Source organism: Macrotis lagotis, chromosome X, assembly GCF_037893015.1.
Source record: "Macrotis lagotis isolate mMagLag1 chromosome X, bilby.v1.9.chrom.fasta, whole genome shotgun sequence".
Classification (NCBI taxonomy): domain Eukaryota; kingdom Metazoa; phylum Chordata; class Mammalia; order Peramelemorphia; family Peramelidae; genus Macrotis; species Macrotis lagotis.
In genome coordinates, this window is record NC_133666.1 from 311,102,067 (window position 1) to 311,126,030 (window position 23,964).

The window sequence follows — 23,964 nt, forward strand, 5'->3', positions numbered from 1 at the left end:
GAAAACACTAAAAAAAGTGAATAAATACTGTGTTTACATGTTATTGGAGAGTTTTAAATTCCTGGAGAAGGAATTTGAAATTTATATTATAGAGAATATGGAATTATTAAGGTTTTGAGCTGGACTATGATATAACTAGATGAATAAATGAGAAAAATTAGTCTAGGGATGGTAAGAAGGATAGATGTGGGAAGATAGAGTTGAATTGGGAAAACATATAAAAAAGCTGCAATAAAAGCTGAGGCAAGTAGTATGTACCACCAAAGGGTAGAAGTAAGGAGAGAACAAATACGAGCTATAGTGAAGAAATTGAAATGAGCACTTGGTAACTGTATTTGAGAGTTGAGGGGAGAGAATCAAAGATAACACCAATACTTTGAGAACTGGGGTCATGATAATGCCACTGCAGAAAAAGTAAAGTTAAAATAAAAAATAGACTTGGGTAAAAGACAAGTTCAGGGACGGCTAGGTGGTGCAGTGGCTAGAGCACCGGTCTTGAAGTTAGGAGTCCCTGAGTTCAAATCCAGCCTCAGACACTTAATAATTACCTATCTGTGTGGCCTTGGGCAAGCCACTTAACTCCATTTGCCTTGCAAAAACCTAAAAAAAAAAGACAAGTTCAGTTTTTCACTTGATTGAAGTTTGAGATGCCAGTGGGATATTTAGTTGTCTTTTAGACAGATGAAGGTATGGAATTTTGGATCAGCAGAAAGTACAGGGTTACATATATATATATATCAGGAAGTCAGCTTCAGAAGTGATAGCTGAAAGGGGTGGACAAAATTGCCAAGAGATGAGAACCAAGGACCAAAACCTTAAGGAATTATGAAGACAATGAGAAAGTCAGCAAAGAAATAAAGGGATTAAAATGGGATATTTGTAAAGTGCTTTGGAAACCTCAAAGCACCACATAAATGCTAGATTTTGATATTGTTGCCATTGTTGTTATTATTATTATTATTATTATTATTATTATTGTGTTCTTCATTTTGAAAGAGGACTGATGTTGAACAGGGTGATGTCTTGATTTGTGCATGAATTGGATTAAAGTGAGGCAGAGTTACACAAACTATTAGTTATTTCAAGGAATAGAAAGAGCCAGAAAATGGTGGTGTCTTTGAAACTGAAGAGCAGGTATTTAACATTATAAAATGCTACAGCCGAATATAGAAGATAAGAATAGGGTGGGGAGAGAGAAAACTACTAGATTTGGTCATAGTCCCTGGTGATCTTAGAGAAAGCAATTTCAATAGTAATGGGGCTAGAAGACAAACTGAAAGAGGTATAACCTAGAGAAAAGAAAACTTGGAAACTCCATAACTCTCCAAGTATCTGGAAGTTATTCTTGAGGAGTAGATATCTGTTTTACTGGCTTCAAAAACAGCAGAAATAGAATCAATAGGGTAGAAGATAAAACTAAAACAGAGTTAAGCTTTATGTAAGGGAAAAATTCCTAATAATTTGAGTTATTCAAAGGTAATAATAGGTTTTCCATACTGTAAATCTTCAAGTGAAGAGTGGATGACCACTTGGCAGAGATAGAGGAGATCCCTACTTAGAGATGAGTTGATCTAATTTGAATTTCTATAATTCTGGGTTGAAGAGAGGCTGAGAAGTAAAAGAGAGGAAGCATCAGGTATAACTACATTTTCTAAGAAGTTTGGAAATAAAAAGGATGAAAGAGATGAGTAGTCGAGCAGTTTAGAGACTTAACAGAAAAAGGGAAGATGGGACAATCACTGAATAGAGAAGAAGAGACAATGGAAGACTTTTTAGGATTGGGTTGTTCTTTTGGATAAGTCAGATGGGAAGATGCAGTGAAGAAAGAGGAATTAAAAATATATGAAAGAAGGAACAAGACATTGGAGGAGGTAAAGAGGCTGGATCAAAGGTATGGCAAAGAATTAATTATTATGGGGGATAGAAATAACTTTTCTGTAACCAAAGTAAAGTAGAAAAAAATAATGCTGAGGGGCAGCTAGGTGGTGAAGTGGATAAAGCACCGGCCTTGGAGTCAGGAGTACCTGGGTTCAAATCTGATCTCAGACACTTAATAATTACCTAGCTGTGTGGCCTTGGGCAAGCCACTTAACCCTGTTTGCCTTGCAAAAACCTAAAAAAGAATAATGCTGAGAAGTTTTGAGGAATAATCCTCCAGAACATTCATATATATCATAGCTTGTTCAACCATTCCTCAATTGATGGAAATCCCCTCAATTTCTAATTCTTTGCTACAACAAAAAGAGCTGCCATAAATATTTTTGAACATGTGAGACTTTTCCTGTTTTTTATGATTTCTTTAATATATAAATATAGTATTGGATGCTGGATCAAAGAGTATGAATAGTTTTATTGTTCTCTGGGCTTAGTTCCAGGTTGCTCTCCAGAATGACTGGATCAATTCACAACTCCACTGACAATGCGTTTATGTCCCAATCCTCCTGCACCTCTCCAGAATTTTTCATTTCCCCTTTTTGTCATTTTAGCCAATCTGATAGTTGTGAGGTGATACCCCATTGTTATTTTAATTTGCATTTCTCTAGTCAATCATGATTTGGAAAATGTTTTCATCTGACTATAAATAACTTTAATTTCTTTATCTGAAAACTGCCTGTTCATATCCTTTGACCATTTATCAATTGGGGAATGATTTTTTTTTAGGTGTTTTTTTTTGCAAGGCAATGGAGTTAAGTGGCTTGCCCAAGGCCACACAGCTAGGTAAGTATTAAGTGTCTGAGACTGGATTTGAACCCAGGTACTCCTGACTCCAGGGCCGGTGCTTTATCCACTACACCACCTAGCCGCCCCAGGAATGATTTTTAATTATAAATTTGATTCAGTTCTTTCTTTAGTCTTGAAATGAGTCCTTTATCAGAAATACTATTTGTGAAAATTGTTTCCCAGCTTTCTTCACTAATTCTAATCTTGGCTACATTAGTTTTATTTGTGCAATAAATATATTTTTTAAATTTAATACAGTTAAAATAATACATTTTGCAATTTATAGTGTTCTCTATTTCTTGTTTGGTTATAAATTTCTCCCTTCTCCAAATATTCAGCAGAGGAGAGTATTTCTTGCTCTCTTAATAGGCTCAAGGTCTATTTATGTCTAAATCCTGTACCTATTTTGCTCTTATTTTCCAGTTTTCCCAGTACTTTTTGTCAAATAGTTAGTTCTTATCCCAGAAGCTAGTATCTTTGGATTTATCGAAACATAGTTTATTGTAGTCATTTTCTACTGTTTCTTTTGTACCTATTTCAATCCACTGGTCCATTGCTCTATTTTTTAATTAGCACCAGACAGTTTTGATGATTATTGCCTTAGTTTTAGATCTGGTAGGACTGAGCTACCTTCCTTGGAATTTTTTTCCATCAATTCCCTTGATATTCTTGACCAGATAAATTTTGTTACTATTTTTCCTAACTCTGTAAAATAGTTTTTTTGGTAGTTTGATTGGTGTGGCACTGAATAAAAAATTTAATTTGGGTAGAATTGTGATTTCTATTATGTTAACTTGGCTTAATCATGAGCAACTGATGTTTTTCCAATTGTTTAGTCTGACTTTGTACTTGTATTTTGTACTTGAATTCATAAAATTTCTGGATTTGTCTTGGGAGATAGATTCTCAAGTATTTTATGTTGTCTATTGTTGTTTTTAAATGGAATTTCTCTTTCTATCTCTTGTCCTTGGACTTTATTTTTCATATATATTTGCGTATATATAAGTATATATAGATATATATACTTATAATTTATGTGGGTTTATGTTATATCCTACTACTATGCTGAAGTTGTTGTTTCAAGTAGTTTTTAGTTGATTTTCTAGGGTTCTCTAAGTATACCATCATATCATCTGCAAAGAGTAAAAGTTTTGCTTCCTCATTGCCAATTTGAATTTATTTAATTTCTTTTTCTTATCTTATTGCTAAACCTAACATTTCTAACACACTACTGAAAAGTAGGGATGATAATGGGCATCCTTGTATCATCCCTGATCTTATTGGTAGTGTTCCAAGTTTATCCCCATTACATATAATTCTTGTTGATGGTTTTAAATAGATACTGCTCAATATTTTAAGGAAAACTCCATTTATTCCTAAACTCTTTAGTGTTTTTTAATAGGAATGGGTGTTATATTTTGTCAAAGACTTTTCCAACATCTATTGAGATACTCATATGATTTTTATTGGTTTTGTTTTTGACATGGTTAATTATGTTGATTTTCCCTAATATTGAACCATCCCTCCCTACCTAAGCCTACCTAATCATGCTGTGTTATCCTAGTAATATCTTGTTATGATTTCTTTACTAAAATTTTATCCAAATTTATTTAAATTTATTTAAAATTTTTGCATCAATATTTATTAGGGAGAAATTTTCAGGAATAAATGAAGAAAAGTAAAGATATGCCTCAGTCTTCTCAATGGGGCTGTCCTTTGCAGCAGGTATAGGGTTTAGATGTCATTTGGAACTTGAGAAAGGAAGAAAACATTTGTAACAGTCAATGTGGAGGATGAGACAAAGAATAGAATGAAGGTCAAATGGCTATGAAAGTCATTTGGGTAGAGCCTTCAGATGTTTGGAAGTTGTAATACCATTTAGCCCAGTTCCAAGGATTCTTACATAGGTATAGTATTTTTTCCTTCTTGAAACAAATAAAAGAAAATCTTGAACAGAAACATGTTGTATTCCTCATAGTCTTTGAGATCCAATATATGTCAAAATAAGATTGAAAAAAATTTCAAAAATCCAAAATATGTTAAGAAAAATTCTTCATGGTCATTACTTCAACCTAGGTTAAGACATTCAGTGAATTTGGGGAATTATTGAAACCATACTTTTTACCAGCATTATCAGTCATGTACAAAGACTTTAGTTTATACATGGAATTAACAGCCTAGAAATGATATGGAAGTTTTTATTGTAAAACTACACCATTTGCCTCAAGAGGGGACATTTGGTGGTGGTGGTAGTGGGGAGGGAGTAATGGTATAATTGTAGCCTCACCTTGTATGCAGAGTTCATATGGAAGTCTTCCAATAGAGACTCTTGATTGAACCAAATTCAACATTTTTCTAATAAAAAATGCTTACTTTAATTACTTATTATGACTTGGAGATGATTCTGGCTTCATGAGAACTATATCAGTGAAGTATAAATCCTGACCACTCCTGACAAACCAGAGCACAGGAAACAGACTATGTGTCTATGATTCAAGGACCATCCTAAGTATGGAGAAGATTGATCATCACAGAATTAAATTTTTTGATCTTATTACCTAATGAAGATCATAAAGATCAGTCAATAAGCATTGTACGTACCTACTATTCATCAGGCACTATTCTAAACTCTAGGGACAAAAATATAAAAAAGAAATATAATCCCTATACTCAAGGAGTTTGCAATCTAATGGGGGAAGATAACACAAAAAAAGAAAACTTAAAATCAGGTGAGGGGTTTTGAGAGGAAATGATCAAGGAATCAAAAATGTCCAAAAGGAGTCCAACTATGTTGGAAATGAGGAAATGGCTGTCCTGGGACTTTAATGGAGTATTGGAGTTCATAGTTTCAATTAGAAAAATCCTCCAGTTGGAGGGTATTGATGAATTGTAATTGGGAATTCTTTAACAAAGTAAATTAAAATAAAAATAAAATATAGATAATATTGCTTTTAAAAATTGTCAATTGACAGCCCACAGGGAGCTTTATGTATGCACTCCCCTTTTCTATGTGAATTGAACACCACTGATGCAGCATATGAAAGTATGCTTTTCTTCAGAAGGAAGCTAAGGAATATTTTGTTAGTTCATATCCCTGACATTGGAAGAATTTTCTTATTTCTTTGGTATTTGTGTCCTCCTCAGAGTCAATAGAAATATAACTCAGAATGCTGCAGGATTTGCAATCACGTTTACAGAAGCCTATGAAATGGAAGTAGCTCCCCAGTTGCAGTGTAATGATAATTAGTAAAGATAGTTTCTGTGGTATCTTTTCCCCTGCAATATTGTCTCATGTAAAGGCCATGTAATCTACTGTGCATTCTTCAAGATCACAATGATTGCCCAGCTAATGCTGCCCTAATTTGTTCTGTGAAATGTTCCATACACTTCCTTCTAAGAGCAGCTTCTACTTCTCCTTGCTAAGGAGGGGCACAGAAACTTCTCATGAATAAGCCAGTGTATAAATCTAGGAAGTAGTATTCTAAGTATTGTACCATTCCAAAAACCTGACTAAATGGTTCGTTAACACATTTTCTAAGGACTTACAAGGCAAGCCAGAGTCTTTACATCTGGATCTTACCATTGCACCAATCTGTTTACAAACAAAAAGAATATTTTCTGTTCTGAGGGGAATTAAATGAAGAAAATTGTGAACATCTAATTAACAAGATGTTCTTTGACAACTAGTTACATGTATTCAGTGGGCTGTATCAATGATGCTAGAATAGAAACCTATGTGCCATAATATATATTTTAAGTTCCTGGGAATAAAAACAACATAGCCAGGGCCCAAAGCCAGTGAAGTTCTATGTTCTTTTTTGCTAAGAGAATAAACGCCCTTGCAAAACTTGATCTTGTCCAAAAACAATCCATAAATGATCATGGATGATACTTCATCAAAGTGTCATTCATTCATTCTTTGTTTAGCATCTTCAATTTGGAATTTCTGTTGTTTTGGTAATTTTCCAATAGATTCTACTTTCTTGGATTCCAGATATGGTTCTATATTTTGATGATATCCTAATTGTGATATCAAGAAAGTATAAAATATATAAAATCTTTGGGAAGATCTCCCTGATTATCAGTGTTTCAGACATACACAAAAAGGCTTATGAGTTTGGGACTTCTGGTACAATATTCTTAGACTTCCATGTCACTGCTACTACTGGTGTGAGCTTATTCTTCTTTAAGGTCCTTGCAGTCCATGTAACCCTGATTCTAAACAACAAAGAAAGGACTTACATTCACTGATTTGAGACCTGGAAAGTTCTACTGCATTCTCCTTCTACAAAATGTGGATTTTTTTTTAGATTTTTCAAGGAAACGGGGTTAAGTGGCTTGCCCAAGGCCACACGGCTAAGTAATTATTAAGTGTCTGAGGTCGGATTTGAACCCAGATACTCCTGACTCCAAGGCCAGTGCTCTATTCACTGTGCCACCTAGCTGCCCCAAAATGTGGATTTTCTTAAAGCACCCCATTATTTCCTGGGAAAGGATGTTCATAATTTATAGATTTTTTTTTTAGATTTTTGCAAGGCAAACGGGGTTAAGTGGCTTGCCCAATTATTAAGTGTTTGAGACCAGATTTGAACCCAGGTACTCCTGACTCCAGGGCCGGTGCTTTATCCACTACACCACCTAGCCACCCCTATAGATATCTTTTTTTTTAAACAAGTTTGGAAATTAAAATGATAAAAGAGTTGGGAAATAGTTGAGTAGGCTAGAGTTTTAACAGTGAAAGGGAGAAAACAGGTGGAACAGGGTAAGAGACAAGGGAAAGTTTTTTGAGAATTGGTGAAACCTTATCAGCAAACAACAATTCCATTAAGTCATTCATTGATAGCTGAACTTTTGCCAAGACATTACAATGAACCTAACTGTTCCTTACTTGCCTCTGATTCACCTTATGGTGTGGAAGGTATACTTGGCCAGATTGCCTTAAAGTCACTCTCCATTTATTTGTCAAGGACAGTGTTGTCTCTGACATCAAGCTCAGAGGCAATGGAAAGAGCAGGTAACTTGGAAGTTAGAGGACCTGTCTCCAAATCCTGGTTCTCCCACTCACTACTAGAGTGACCTTGGGCAAATCATTTAACCTCTTTGGGTCTCAGTTTCCTCATCAGTAAAATTGGAGAGTTGGACTAGACAACCTCTAGAATAGGGTTTTTTTTTACATTTTTATGCATCTTGGATTTTTGGCAGTCTGGTTAAATCTTGGGACTTCTCAGAATGACATGTTTAAGTACACACAGAAAAATATATAATATTACAAAGAAAACATTATATCAAAATATCAAAACATATTTAAAAAACCCAAATTCTAGGTTAAGGACTTTTGCTCTAGAGCTATGATCCAATAAGTTACACATAGTAAGCACTTTATATAAAGGATTGCTGAATTAAACTGAATGAAATTGAGTCTACAGAAAGAAATGACAATAAATCAATAATGAAGCCCTCTAACACAAAGTAACCAGGAAGTCCCTCAGTTATCTTTATGACTTTGGAGGTTTTGCTTTTACGATGGGTACAATTCACAAACCTCTTGTGGGTACTTTTTTATGTTTGTGTTCTCAAACACATTGTGAAATTGCTAAGCTTGAAGTGTTTTACTCAAAGTGTATGCCTGAGGAGTTACCATGGTATAGTGGCAAGAATGTTAGACTTGCATCTTAACTCCTTTGCTCAAATCTTGTGTCTTCTACTTACTAGCTTTGGGACCTAAAGCAAATCTATTAACCTTTCTGAATCTCAGTTTCTTCATCTGTAAAATGAAAGAAATAAATTTTACACTGCCTCCCTCTAGGGATTGCTATGAGCCTCCAATGAGATAATGTAGGTAAAAGGCTTTCTGTCTCAAACTTAGAGTACTGTCTGAATGCCAGTTATTCTTGATGGCTGCCAACATGCCTTGGAGAGCAATAGGAAATGCTGATACCCTGAGCCATCTGTCAATACAGATCCTAGATTATAGAGAGCCATCCTCACTGGGAGATTGGATGTGAGCACTTCCTGATCTGCTTCTTTAGGCTGATCAAATGTGTGATTCAATCCACAATTTGAAGATTGATGAAGAGGTGACCAGCTGAAAAAACATCCTTGGGAATTCTAGCCATTCCAAGGTATTAATGTAAGTTATCTGCCTATAATATGTATTTTGTGAAGGAAATCACATTGTTATGGGAATCATTGTAGAGCAAAGCCCTGTGGTTGGAGTCAGAGGTCCTGGGTTCCAATCTGCCTTGAACCTCTTCTAAACCTCATTTTCCTCATCTATTAAATAGACAGGTTGGACTGGGTGACCTCCATGGTCTCTGCTATCTCTATATCAATAATCCCAAGATCTTGGTCATTCTGCACAAACATTTCCAAGGAATTGTTTGGAGGGAAGCTTTGGATAGAAATCTAGGGACCTTGGCTATGACACTGCAAGGACTGTAGCTCATGTAGGTTGGGTCATCCAAAATGTCTTGCCAAAACTATCCACTATTCCATGATATTTTCATCCCTGTGGGTGAAGGAAGAAACCTGGAGCACAAAAGCTAGACTTCAGTTCTGTTTTTTTTTTAATGATGGCACTATTCCTTTTTGACTCTTAAGCATATTAAAACTAAGGGAAGAGATACTGTCTTCATGAACTCTAGGTTTGTTTATTTTTTTTTGCAAGGCAAATGGGGATAAATGGCTTGCCCAAGGCCACACAGCTAGGTAATTATTAAGTGTCTGAGGCCAGATTTGAACTCAGGTACTCTTGACTCCAGGGCCAGTGCTCTATCTACTGCACCACCTAGCCGCCCCATGAACTCTAAATCCCTATAACTTAGGAACTTTTAGCAATTTTTAATTATTATCATTAATTTTGAGATCATCTATGTTTCTTACTTATTCCTCCTGTCAGAACTTTAATAGAGAGAAATGAAATATAAAGAAGGGGTATATGAGCACTATAGAGACCCAATGAGAAGGAGGAGGGAAGTCAATTCAATATGATGTTTTAATCATTTTATTAACAAGGCCAGCATGTTTATTAATAAAAGGATGATAATTTGACTATCTCTCTTAGACCAAACTGCCTAATGGTGGTGGGTCCAATTTTGTATGTCTTTGGAAGAGCAGGTGTTCAATCAGCTCTGATTGGTTAATGATTAATGAGAAAATGAATATTACAATGAGAGACTCAGACACCATGTCCCCCTTGGACAGAGAGACCATCTTTATATGCAGACCTTTGGCAATTTAGACAAAAGGGTCTGTCTCCACCCAAGCTTGATTGAATGGAATTCATCTCAGATTAGAGAAATCCTTGTAAGGTTGGGTGAGGTCAGAGAGAGAAAAAGGTTAACTCAATCTTCAGAGACTGAGGTCTTGAAATGAGGAGAGAGAAAAGAGGGAAATTTGAATCTTCCCAAATCATTGGTTATTAATAATCATTTCTCTCATCAATTTAAATCAATGAGCATTTATTAAGTAGTTACTGTGTGAAGAGCACTGGACTAAGTATTAGGTTAGATAAAAATATATGAGAAATATACATCAATTGTCCCTTCTAGAATTCATAGTTTAATAGAAGGATATGATACATGCAAGATACCAAATAGCAACAGGGACTGGATCTCTGATTTCAATGGTATAGGGAATTCTCTAGTGAAGAAGCTCTCTACGAATACAAGCTGACATTTTTTTTCCTGTAACATATAGTCTTCGACAGTTGTCTAAAGCACTGTCTAGGATCACACTGTCAGTATGTATCAGATCATTCAATCAAAATTAAAACAATTATTCAGGGCTTACTATATTCCAGGAATTTATGAAATACAATCAGGAATATAATAAATAAACTGGAATACTTGAACTCAAATCTGGCCTCAGATTCCTACAAGTTGCATGTCACTTAATCTTGTTTGCCTCAGTTTCCTCATTAAATGAAGTAGAGAAGGAAATGACAAACTAGTATCTTTGCTAAAAAAAAAAAGAAAATGGGGTTGAGGTAGCTGGGTGGTGCAGAGGATAGAGCACCTACCATGGAGTTAATAGAACTGAGTTCAAATATAACCTCAGCTGTATAACCTTGGATAAATCACTTAACTTTCTTGCCTTGCAAAAAAAAATCAAAGAAAACAAGTGGGGTCACAAAGAGTCAGACATGACTAAAATGACTGAATAACAACATATTTCAAGCACTGTTTTTAATATTGGGGATATTAAGAAAGGTTAAAAACAGCCCCTCCTCTAAAGGAACTCATTAGTCTAATGGGGGAAACATTTAAGTAATAAGATGTGAGACTTGATTCCCTGTCTTCCTGATTCTGAGATTGGCTCTCTGTTCTCTATGCTGCCTTTCACATGATACCAATTTAGATGATGATTTTTTTTATTGGAGAATAAGGTGAGGTATGGGGTGAATGGTCATTGCTAAAGAGAAGGGGTCAGGAAGGGTATTGGTGTTGTGCTTTAATGACCGAATAGAAATACCATAGGTGGAGAAAGGAAGGAGGAAGTTTCAGGAATAAGCAACAATACACTGAGGTAGGAAACTCAATGGTATGCATGAAGACAATGTTCCAATTTGGCTGGAGCACAGAGTAATATGAAATAAAGGTGTTAAGGAAAGATGGATCAAATTACAGAGGGCCTTGAATAATAAAGTAAGAAGTCTGAACAAAAGGTTTTGGATAGATAGATCTCTGTATGGGGCACATCACTCTGGGAGCAGTATGAGGATGGTTTTTGAAAGGGAGGAAAAATGGACATTGAGAGACCATGAGGGGAATAATCTCAATTCTTTTCATCAACTTTGGAATGCAAAGGAAGTTCCCCCCCCCAAAAAAAAATCAGACATGTTAATATGGTAAAAAGCAATAATCTTAATTATGAAAGTTTTTGAAGTACTCAGGAGATGAACCAAAGCTTAGAGATACCAGGGGCAGGGATACAACAGGGAAGTCACCAGAACTTGGATGCAATGGCGTTTAAGCTAAGTCAGGAGGAAGAAGAGTCTACTGATGATCAACTAGATATATTACCATTGAACTTGGCATTTAGAGATTTGATAGTTCTCCATTATGCCTCCATACTAGGACTGATCTAGGCAGGTAAGAAAGGAGGAGGCAAGTTTGGGTCATTAGTATGATGGGAAAGGAGGCAGGGAGATGCTGGTAGTTGGGTAGTAAATTGGATTTAAGTATGGGACATGAAGATGGAGAGCAGGCAGAGAATGACAAGACTCAGTTATCATAAGTGAGTTCCAAGGATAAAAAAATGTATTTAAAAAAATATCCATGGGGGACAGATCTGATGCTCTGAATGAAGATGTGACCAACAGGAAGACGTGACTTAAAAACGAGGACACAAAAGGAATAAGGAAGCCAGGACAAAGGAAAAGGGGAGATAGTGAATGTGGTAGAGAAGAAAACATAAAAGGCAGCTGGGCTCATGAGGGAAAACTGGGGGGGGGTAATATATGAGCATATATGATAAATTCTTTTTGTTGGTTTTTTGATTGATATGTTATTTTTCTAATATGTTATGAAATTTTTTCAACATTCATCCAAATGTATATTTATATTACCCAATTTTCTGCTACCTTTCCTTCCCACCCCTCAGCAGTGAACAGTCTAGTGAACATTGTACTTGTTTACATATTAGTCATTCTATGTATGAGGGATTAAGACTAAGAGAAAAGAAAGAAAACCATGGGTTAGGAAGGAAAAACATAAGAGAAAATTTTAAAAAGTGAACATAGTGTTCATTCAGATCCTGTGTTTTTTAGTTTGTTTGCTTTTTATCTGGATGTGGGTGTTGTCCATAGCAGTTCTCCCAGGGATGTTATAGATCTATACATGATAAATTCTAATCCCACCTTACTTAACTTCCCTTCTCTTGCTGCTTCTGTTTTGATACCACTAGCTATCTCATACATCGTTACAGTCATAACAGGAGATGTCCGGGGGGCTGGAACCAAGTCCAAGATTTTTCTTGTCATGTATGGAGCCAGAGGAAATAAGAACAGTGGGAAAATCTTCCTGGAAGGAGGAGTGTTTGACAGAAATAGGACAGACATCTTCAACATTGAACTGGCTGTCTTGCTTAGCCCCCTGAGTCGAGTCTCCATTGGGCATGGCAATGTAGGCTCCAATAGAGGCTGGTACTGTGAAAAGGTGAGGAATGACAGTTTTGGGGAGCTCTCACACTTTCTCCAACACATGAGCAGTTAACCCTTTTCCTTCAGGCAACTTTGGTAATCACTGTCTTAGATTGCTTATTTGGATGCCTGTTACTTATCCTGCTGGGTTGAAAATTCCTTGAGGGACTGGTGTCATTCTTATACATAGACTCTAATGTCATAGACTCACTGAGTTTTCAGAAAATACTTTCTGACCATCAAGTGCATGCACAAAATATGAAATTAATTAGTCTATCATTCTACAAATATTTATTGAACACTTACACTGTATTCAGTTTTACCATTAAGGACACAGTGACTTCACAGTTTCAAACCTCCTTTTCTTTCACCATTATGCTTATTCTACCTTTCTGTAAAGATATCTTCCTGTTTCCCTCCTCCATTTCCATTTTGTGAAAAACCAAAAAACAAGCCTAGTTTTAAGATTAAATCCCTGATTTAAAAACATCTTCTCAATCAAGTGTTCTGGTTAATTGATTTTCTATTGAGATGCCTACACAAAAAACAACAAATGATAACAATATTTAAAGAAGGTTTTGAGAAAAGAAGTTGTTCAGGGGCTCTAGGATAGTAGATTGGAGAAAGGCTCTGAAAAAGCAAGGAATATTTTATGTGAGTAAGAGGGGAGAAGAGAAGATCTCATTAATTTATTAAATAGGATGAAACCCAGAAACTTACTAATACACCATTCACTGAGAGAAAACCAGATTCATAATCAGAGACTGTGAGCCCTCAGAGGTGATTGAACTAAAAGATAGGATCGTAGATTTAGATCTCGAAGGCACCTTAGAGACCACTGAATAAACCTTATTTTACAGATGAAGAAATTGAGACTGAGTCAGTATGTGAGGATCCTCTTCCCCACTCCCATTTAGCTCTCTACCCACTGTGTTTCCTAATTCAATGTCTTCATTTGACAGATGAGTACCAGACTGAGTACCAGAAAAGAGATATAGCATGTCCAATGTGGTACAGTTGGAATTTAAACCTAGGTCTTCTGACTTTAAGTCTAGAGTACTCTTTCTTTTCCTTTCCTTTTCTTCTCCTCCTCTCCCTTTTCTCCCTTTCCTTCCCCCTCTCCCCTCCTCTCTTTTTCTATCTCCCTCTCTCTTCTACTTTTCTCCTCCTCCTCCTCCTCCTCCTCCTCTTCCTCCTCCTCCTCCTCCTCCTCCTCCTCCTCCTCCTTCTCCTTCTCCTTCTCCTTCTCCTTCTCCTTCTCCTTCTCCTTCTCCTTCTCCTTCTCCTTCTCCTTCTCCTTCTCCTTCTCCTTCTCCTTCTCCTTCTCCTTTCTCCTTCCTCTCTCTCTCTCTCTCTCTCTCTCTCTCTCTCTCTCTCTCTCTCTCTCTCTCTCTCTCTCCTTTCTGCCTCTCTTTCCTTCCCTCCCTTTCTCCTTTTCTTCTGCTTCCCCCTGCTCTATCCCTCTCATATGCTATGGAAGCAGACTGTCCTATGAAGGAATATTGGAAATGGATCTTGATCTGTTTTCCTCAGGTGGTGATTTTGTGTCCATTCACTGGCATTCAACAGACTTTCCCTTGCAAAAATTGGCTGGATGAAAAGGAAGGTGATGGGCTGATTGAGCGGCAGCTGTATGAAGTGGTATCCTTGCGGAAGAAGAGACTCAAAAGTATGTGCTGAAGTCAGTCTGGAGGAATCCCAGAATACCATACAGCTATTTCATTATTCTCTATTAGAGAACAGGGAGAACAGGGTCGAGGATATAGATTTCCCAATGTTACTTCCTGGGGTTGGGTCCCCAGCTCTCTAGAGCAAAGACCACTAAGGAATCCACAACCCAATTAACCATCCTGCAAAGATTTCTGCTTTCCAAAATTTACCTGTAATGTCCTTGAAGGCAATTGTATTGTTCAAAGCAGGATAGATAAATCCCATTTTTGTAAATCAAGTCCTGTTTTAAAATGCTCTAGTAGAATTCTGGCTATTAGAAGGAACTTTGAGATGATTACTATTATAAATCATAGAATTCTTTTGTAAACAAATCATCATCCCCTAATTTATGTCTTTCATAACTGGGCTTTTGTTTTTGTTGTTATAAGACTCAAGGAGTCTTGACCTTTTCTTCTTTCTTTCATTTGTAATACTTTGGTTTAAATATTTACACACATATAGACATATGTACACAATCATATATGCACACATATCTATATAAACATACACAAATGCTTACACATACAGATACTTGTTCCTTGATTTCAAGTATCATTGCTCTTTTCTTCTTTCTCCCATTTCTAATAGTTTAACATATGTGTGTGTTATATGTGTTTATGCACATATATATATATATATATATTTCATTGCAAAAAATTGCAGAATAGTTTGAGTAATTTTTGCTTTGGTTTTGTTCTGTTTCAAGAATTTGCTTGGTCCCTCTGGGTGTGGACAAATGACCTGAAGAAAGCTGCCTGTAATGTCCCTGTTTTTATCCAGCTTTATGGACAGAAGGGGCGAACAGATCAAATTCGTCTGAATCCAGGTCCACAGGGCTTTAAACCTGGCAAGCTTGACAAATTCAGGGTAGGAGCAATGAATGTGGTGAAAGAGGGAAGAGGTATTTCAGTGGGCATCATAGGGATTTTATTTTAAAGGTAAGATTAGGTAAACTTTGGGTTTTTCTTTTGAAATTTTTTTCAATTCATCAAACATATGTAAGGTACTGAGAATGTAAAAAAAAAAACAAAAATTTCCCTTTCCTCAAGTTTACATTTTACTAGAGGATACAACCTATAGATAAATAGATACAGGATAATTTGAGGGAAAAAGAAAATCTAAAAACTAAGAGAATCAGGAAGAACTCATAGGAAGTGGTATCTGAATTGAACCTAGAAGGAAAGTGAAGATTCTAAGAAAAAGAGAAAAGGAATGAGTATATTCCAGGCACTCAGAGGTAGGTAATGAGGGAGAGCAAGCAAGGAGAACAAGCTGACTAGAATCTAGAATGCATAAAGGAGAGTAAGGTAACATAAGTCTAAAAAAAGGTAGATTGGAGCCAGACTGTATAGAATTTTAATGCCAATATTAGAGGCTTTGAATTTTATCCTAGAGGTAATAAGGGGACAGGGTAGGAGTAAAGACTGTAGGATCAAATAAAGAATGATATTACATTTCATACATTTCACTGAATTGAACAAGGGCAAAATTTAAATACTCCCTATCTGAATTAATCAAATTAGATGGTAATTAAGGGAAAAAACATAATAGGTTCAGGGAATTATAGCATCACAATGAAATGGTCCAGAGCAGAGGTATCAATCATATGGCAGCAGGCTGGGGGGGGGGGGGGACCACAACCGATTAAATTGTAATTGGGAAACATTTAACAAAATGAACTAAAAAATAAAACATAGATGATGTTAGTTTGAGGTTTTTTAAGTTAATATGCATCTGACTTATGGCAGGTATAGTGACCTTATTTATTTCTATTTGAATTTGACATTCCTGAGCTAGATGATTCAAAAAACATGGATGATACCTTGGTTCACCAAACCTTGATCTTCTTGACATAATGAGTATTAGTGCTTTTATGTATACAGGACAGGAAACCTGTCTGATAGTGATGTAAAGTCACTCTCATTTGAAACTTTTTAAGCAAGAAGGATTTAAATTAAAGTCTGAATTTGACATTTTTTAAAAATAGGATTTTTAAAAATACATTTTACTAAAATGATCTGTTCTTAACCTAAAGGAGGCTAACAAAGGATTTCCTAGCTTGAGGTCTTACTTTAATGATTAGACAAAATGACTCTCAAATGAGGCATCAAAGCATGTTAAAAGGGCTGATTTTAACCTGCAAGGAACCTTAAAAATGTTTATCTATAAAGCAGGGAATATAAAACCTTTGCAAACTGCTCATAGGTAAACACTTTCAAGGCAATGCCATTAGAAGTCAGCCACACTTAGATTGTTCCTTTGATAATTCATCACAGAGCATTTCTAGGTCGTCATTAAAGCAAAACCCTCTATTCACCTAAATGGTCTAGTTGCTTCATTACTGATCAGATCGCTTAGCTAAAATGTACCTTCTGCATGACACTTTTCCTGATACCCCAAATGGATAATAATCTTTCTTTGAATTTCAGGGTACACTTGATTCACCCCTTTCTTATGGACTTAACTTGTGTGCATCCTATTCCCAAGCTCCATGAGGGCAGAAATTTTGTTTTATTTAATTTTTTAACCTTCTCCCATGCCTAGCACAATTCTTTCAATGTAGAAAACAAGGAACAAGTTTTGGCTAAGTGAATTAATGAATGAATGAAGGTGTTGGAATTAGGTTAGAAGGTCCCTTCCTATTGAAAAATGCTCTAATTCTTCTTGTGTGTGTAGCATTCTGAATCAAGGATATCCAAAACAATAAATTCCTAATTAAGGAACATCCTTTACCAGTATAACCAATGCTTCTTCTTTGCAGCATATATAGTCTTAGAGAGAATTGCTTGACAGCAATAGGCAATAAGAATTTATTAAGCCAGACACTGAACTTACTGTAGAGGATACAAATAAGCAAGAAAAGAAAGACAGTCTCTAACTGTGAATCTTATGTTCAAATGAGGACAACAGATAGGGAACTGAAAAGTGGGAATGGGGAGAAAGAAGGAACCTTAAAGAGGAGGAATGGTTGTGAAATCTGGAGATTTCCAAAGCACAATTGGGAGGGAAAAAAGCTTGGAATATTGAGAAGTTAAATGACTTGCCCAGGGTCTCATAGTCAGTTCTACGTCAAAGATGGGATCTGAAATCAGTTCTTCCTGACTCTAGGTTCAGCTCTCTATCCACTATGTTATGCTCCTTCTCCTCTTTATCCAGATATTCAATGAATTGAATGGACTGGATGAGTCAGTCAGTAAGTATGTCAGGTCATCATGTATATGATGACATGTTCCTCTTTGATTATGAAGGAAGAACATCATCATGTGTTAGGTAATGAAATAAGCTCTGGGAATTAAAAAAGGCAAAAGACAGGCCCTGTTATTAGAGTTCACTACCTAATGGGGAAGACAACATGCAAACAACTCTACAAACAATCTACACATAGGAGAAATAAGAAATAATTAAGAAAAGGAAGACACTAGGATTCAGATGGATTGGGAAAGGCTTCTTGTAAAGGATAAAATTTTAGCTGGGAAGCTAAATAGAAGCCAGGAGGTCACAATGAGGAGGGAGAACTTTCCAGAAATGGGAGACAGAAAATGCCCCCAGCAGAGACAAGGAGCAGAAACCAAGAAGCTAGTGTCATCAGATTAAAGAATGTGGGATAAAGAATAGGATAAAAGAAAAATGAAAAAGTAGGAGTGGAGTAGGTTGTGAAGGGCTTTACATGCAAAGCAGAAAATTTTGTATTTGCCCTTGGAGACAACAGAGAGACACTGAAGTTTAGTTAGTAGAAATGTAATGTGATTGGGCCTAGGCTTGAGGAAAGTCACTCTAGCCCTGAAGGGAAGATGGATGGGGTGGGAGACAGAGAGACTTGAGGCAGGCCCCGCTAGCAGGCTATTGCAATCTTGTAGAAATGAGGTAATAAGTACATGCACCAGGGTCATGTACAGTGTCAGAGGAGAGAAGAGAGGCAAGGAGCATAATTTTTTTTTTATCAAAGACAGGGCTTTTTTCACTGTTTTATTCTCTCAAGGGACTTTGTTCTTTTTCAGCTTGATATCCCAGATCTTGGAAGATTTTATAAGATCAGAGTTTGGCACAACAGTCAGATTCCTGGTTCTGGATGGCATCTGGTAAAGGTGAGAAGCAGACTCTTGTCCTTTGATCCCTCTCATCACAGGTGAAGAACAAAGCAGGAAGACATAGGGATCTAGACTGGTTTCCTTTTAACAATCCCACCACAAAAGTTTACCAGATACTCATCTATAACTCCAGTAGTGGGGAGGGGGATATATGATCATGGGAGGCAACCTGAATCAAAATAAAAGCTATTGTATTAACAGAGAGGAGGAAGGAACATCAACTTTTCTGAGTTAAGCCAGATGCTCCATCCTTTTCTCCAGAATATTACAGGTCTCTGAGAGGGATGGGTCAGAAGAAGACTACTCCCCGCCCCCCACATTCCCTGTACCACAGCTTCCTTAAAGGGTTATCTGTAAGACCAGATTTAGCCTATCTGTCTTAGGTCAGCAGAATAGGTCAGGTCACTAGGGCACCTTGGATGCTTTTTCACCTAGTTTGCTCCATGGTATCTTTCCAGATGACACTGCTGAATACTCTAACAAAGGACAAGTATAACTTCAACTGTAACCGCTGGCTGGATGTCAATGAGGATGACTATGAGATTGTAAGGGAGCTTACTGCAGAGGGTCCAACAGTTCGGAGGATAATGGGAAGTGAGTGCTGATCCCAGTTTCTAGGGAAGGGTGGGCCTTGCTGAGAGGAAGGTAGAAAATTCTTTGTTTTCCTCTAAATCATGAGGGTCCAACCTTTAAGTTCTTCTGGGCTGCATCACCCAACAAAAACTTGTCAAGGGCCTCATATAGAATATAATATTTATTTATGGCTACAACATACCCCATATTATCAATGATTATAATAATAATAAAATGTAATAATGTGTGTATGAATGAATTTTGTTGGACATGGAATAGGCCTATCCCAGAACTTCATTGAGGGTACAGGCACAAGGCTGCAAACCTAACTTCTTCATACCCCCAAATCTCTATATTCTAAATATTTGGAGAGCCAAAGTCTGGAAGAGCATGCTTTTCTGGATTGAGGTGAGGTTCTAGGTCATATTAGATGTTTTTTGTCAGATCTAAACTTCCTCAGAATGCCCCTAGATTTAAAAATAAGAATGAAACATTTATATGGTACTTTGCTATTTCACAAAGTATCTCATATTTTAATAAAATCTTAAAATTGGAATTGAAGGTTATGGATTCAAATCCTGATTCTGCCACTAGCTATCTGAGTAGCTTTCAGAAAATGTCTTTATCTCCTTAGGTTTTAATTTCTTTCATTATAAAATTAAGGTATGAGCCCTCTTAAAATTTGTAGATCTGACTTCACTGGTAATTCTCCCCTTTTCCCGTATTAATAGAAACTTTCTCACCCTCCTGCCCATCAGCTGCTATTTGGTGTTCCAAAAAAGATTCCTTAGAACCTGAGTGATGCTGTATTGTTCTAGGTCATCCCTTGGTCACTGGTATAGGATCACAGATTTAGAACTAAATGGGACTTGACAAGGTGTCTATCTAGTTCAATACACACATTTTATAAATGAAAAACCAGCAAAAAAAACAAAACCCTGCAGCTCCTTGAGTGACTTGTCTGTGGTCACCCAGGTGGCATCACAGATGCGACTGGAGCTTTGGTTTTCAAAAATTTTGGTTCAGTGGTCATTCCACTTGATCACAGAATTGCCCCTATCAGAAGAGTGGCATCTAGAAACTTGGTGCTCTTACATTGTTTCCTTGATCTTGTGAACCCCTCTGTGATGTGCTAGACTTGACTCCAGATGGATATCTGCAGTAATATTTTGCCTTTACCTTTTTTTAATTATCACTGGCTTTTGCTAATTATTAATAGGGCTCATAGTCAGGAATGTGTGCAGGGTTATCAACTCTGCTGGTTATAGCTGCCCTGTCAGTGACTTCTGGGGCCTTTTGACTTTCCCTTCCCTATTATAATGTCCATGTTACTTTTTCTCCAAGGGCAGAGCAGGTTCAAATCCACAGAGCTTTGAAGTTGGACTTACTGATTATTTCTTCCTTCCTTTTGCCATCACTCAAAGGCATGATTATCATTGTGAAAATTTAATTCCCTGTGATAAGATAGTGAGGCACCTATATGGAGGAGCTCTCCAATACCCATGGAAGCCAATACTCCTTTATTTAAATATAGGGTTAGTTCTAGGGTAAAGTCTATGAGGAAAAAAAAAGGAGGAAAATAGAAACCTTAAGATTTCATCAAACATAAGAGAGAAGCAATGGGAAAACCAGTTATGCCTTCAACATAGTTGGGATTAGGAGTATAGTACCTCAATGATTTGGAAAAAGGGGAAGTCTGAAATTTTTTCCTTTTCTTTTATGGGATGTCTATAGTACCTTTTTGTAAAATTTCAGTTAAGAATGTGGTCATAATCTATATTATATAATATAATATCTATATTTTATGCTTTTCTGAGTTTCTAACTTTTTCTTTAACATCTGCTGGTCTTCATATATCAAGTGCTGCTTTCTCAAAACTCCCTCAAATTTCCATTTAATTTTTATGCCGATCCACAATATATTGAAACCATAATGGGGAAGGGAATATACAAAAATATTTCCCAATAGATTGAGGTGCTTCCCCCACCCCCCTCTGCCTTCACATATATATGTGTGTATGTATGTATATATATATATGTATATATATATATATGTGTGTGTATATATATATATAATCAAAGAAAACTTGGTCAACTCCAAGTTAACAACATGAAGGTTCTTTAACAGAATAATTATGCTATATAGAGAGTCATTCAATTTGAAACGGAGAGGATCTGAGTTTGAATCCCACCTCAGTTGTTTATTGCCTATGTTACTTTGAGTAGGTTACTTATGCCTTCTGAGTTGCAGTTTTCTAGTTTCATCATCTGTAAAATAAGCATGCTGGCCTAGATGACCTCTAAACACTTCTCCATGTCTAAATCGATGAATAATAATCTGAGTTCACATTTACTTTTTAATCCTAAGGGTATTGAAATGTTATGGAATGTTATATTAAATGGAATGTAATTAGAAGATGAATCTAGGGGGAAATGATGTTATAATGTATTTCAAAGTAAAAAATAAGAAAGTTTTAAATTAACTAATATCATGCATTGTTCATATCACTGCTACCCCTCTCTTGGGGTCTGTTGCTCAAAGGCCTTCATAGAAGAATTAGACAAGTCAGTCAATGGATTGGGTATTTTTTATTTGTCATATTTAAGGGAAGCCTGTATAGTTTAGTTAGGGAAACTCAAGGGAATTCCCAGGGGAAGGCATAGGTAGAAATGAACAGAATCCAGGTTCTATAATGGGGGAGTAGCTAAATCTGTCAAACTTGAGCAAATCTGCTTACCTCATCTACACTGAAAGTCTATCTCCTATGTACACTGGGGTCAAGATGGACTTTGTTATAGTGTAGGAAAGAGATGTTTCAAGAGAAAAATGATCTCAACCTCTGGCAGTAGTGAGAAACTCATGGTGGGTCTGGTGAAAGCTATAAGCAGGGCACGATGCATCTTTATATCAAATTCTCAGTAGGATTCCTGGTCTAGCTTCAGACCATACCTAAGGGCATCTCAGAAGTTATGGCAATGCAGGTACTTTATAAGGAAGGGTAGGAGCCTAGTCAAGCATGCTTTATTTGGTTTCCTACCCCTGAGGTTCAGGCAAAGATGAACCAATAAATTAACTAGTAGGTTCCAGATGTAGAAGATACCAGGTTTTTGGGAGGTATCCAGGAACAAGACAATGCATTATGGAAAAGAAGGAGACTAGACAGGAGGAAAAGAAGGGATAAACTAAGGGGATAAATACTCTGTGGATAGGGATAGATCAGTTGGAAAATTTCAGACTATAACATTCTCCACTGGCACCAATAACCAAGAATTGACCTTGTAGATGTTCATTATTTTATAAAATAGATTGTATTTCATAAAGATGGCTAAAATTCTCTAAAACAAATACCATTGTTCATTGACATCCCTTTTAAAACCAAAGATGCATTTCACTCTGAAAAAATATTTCCCAATAGATTGAAGCTAACACTTTTGTCTAGGAAAGGATTAAGATATGGTCAAGGTAGGCTGAGTTTTGAGGTATGTGAGTAGGTCTATATGTCTGTTGAGTTGTCTACTTTGGAGCAATTCCAGATTAATTGGCCTCTGTGGCTTCCCTGTTTGGAAGAGAGGGATTTCTTCCCTGCCAGGGAAACACTTAACTACATACTCATAGTTCCCAGAACTCAGCTATTCTTTTCTCTTTGTCAAGTTATTTACAGAGCTTGGCTACAATCACTTTATCCACCTAATGCCCCCATATAATACAAGAGAAGACAGATTAAACATTCCTTAAATTTGAAACTTGGAATTATCTAAAAAGAATCATATTTTACTGTCACTGCACTCTGAAGATTCAAAGTTGTGTGATCTAGTTCACTGAAAATGAGGGATGAGTGTAACCATTTAAGAAACAACATAATACAGTGTTAGAGAACTGACAGTCAGTAAGACTCAGGTTCAAATCCTTCACCAACACAGAACCTTTTTGTTCCTAATCTATAAATGGAAAGGATTGGACAAGATGGTATCTATGGTCCTCTCTCACTCCAAATCTATGCTCCTTTGAATTACAACCATATATGGATATATGTGTATATAAAAACACACATACTTATAAATGTGTGTGTGCATGTGCACGTGTGTGTGTGTTTGCTGGAAGGGTTTCAGAAGTGATTGCATTGATTAACATAGGCTTTAAAACGTGGAAGAAATATTTACCAATTCACCATTTATTTTCACCCTTTCTTTCCCCCCAGGAGCTACCCAGATAGTAAAATAAATGAAATCAGCATTCTTTACTGCTTGCCCAGCAGAAATGATTACTCCCCATAGACAAGTAGGCAAAAGACCATCAGATTTGAATAGATGTTGTAGGCTCTTGTTAATCAGACTACACTGTAATTTTTTAAATTAAAGGACAAATAAGAGGCTCTGGTACTTACCCATCTGTTTAAAATCTTTTCCTGGTAAAGTCAACCAATACAATTATCTTGAGCCGTCTGCAGTATCCTCCTCAGGATAAAGCTTTGGTCAATCAGGTGCTAGGGATCCATATGGGACCCCTTTGAGAACTTTTTAGAAGATGGAATTTAGACCACTTGAGCAAAGATGCTTCTTTGTTCATGATCAAAATGTATGTATGACCCAAGGGATTGATTACCTGTTGGTTATAGATTAAAGAGCGGATACAGTCCTCTGAAAAACTATAAATCTGGTGATGTTTACTTTGATCACTTCTACTTCTTCCCTTCCACCTTTCCAGATTTTCACCATTCCCTTCCTCTCTTCT

The 23,964-nt window shown here is 36.6% G+C and overlaps 1 protein-coding gene across 3 annotated transcripts in view; it reads left to right on the plus strand.

Annotated features, from left to right (window-relative positions):
* Nucleotides 1-23,964, plus strand: part of LOXHD1 (lipoxygenase homology PLAT domains 1) — a 266,512-nt gene that overhangs the window by 102,234 nt on the left and 140,314 nt on the right. For all 3 annotated transcript variants that reach the window (XM_074203499.1, XM_074203500.1, XM_074203501.1), the window contains exons 8-12: nt 12,628-12,878; nt 14,396-14,531; nt 15,279-15,439; nt 18,571-18,657; nt 19,119-19,254. In XM_074203499.1, coding sequence (XP_074059600.1) covers nt 12,628-12,878; nt 14,396-14,531; nt 15,279-15,439; nt 18,571-18,657; nt 19,119-19,254 — 771 coding nt within the window. The remainder of the gene's footprint in view (nt 1-12,627; nt 12,879-14,395; nt 14,532-15,278; nt 15,440-18,570; nt 18,658-19,118; nt 19,255-23,964) is intronic.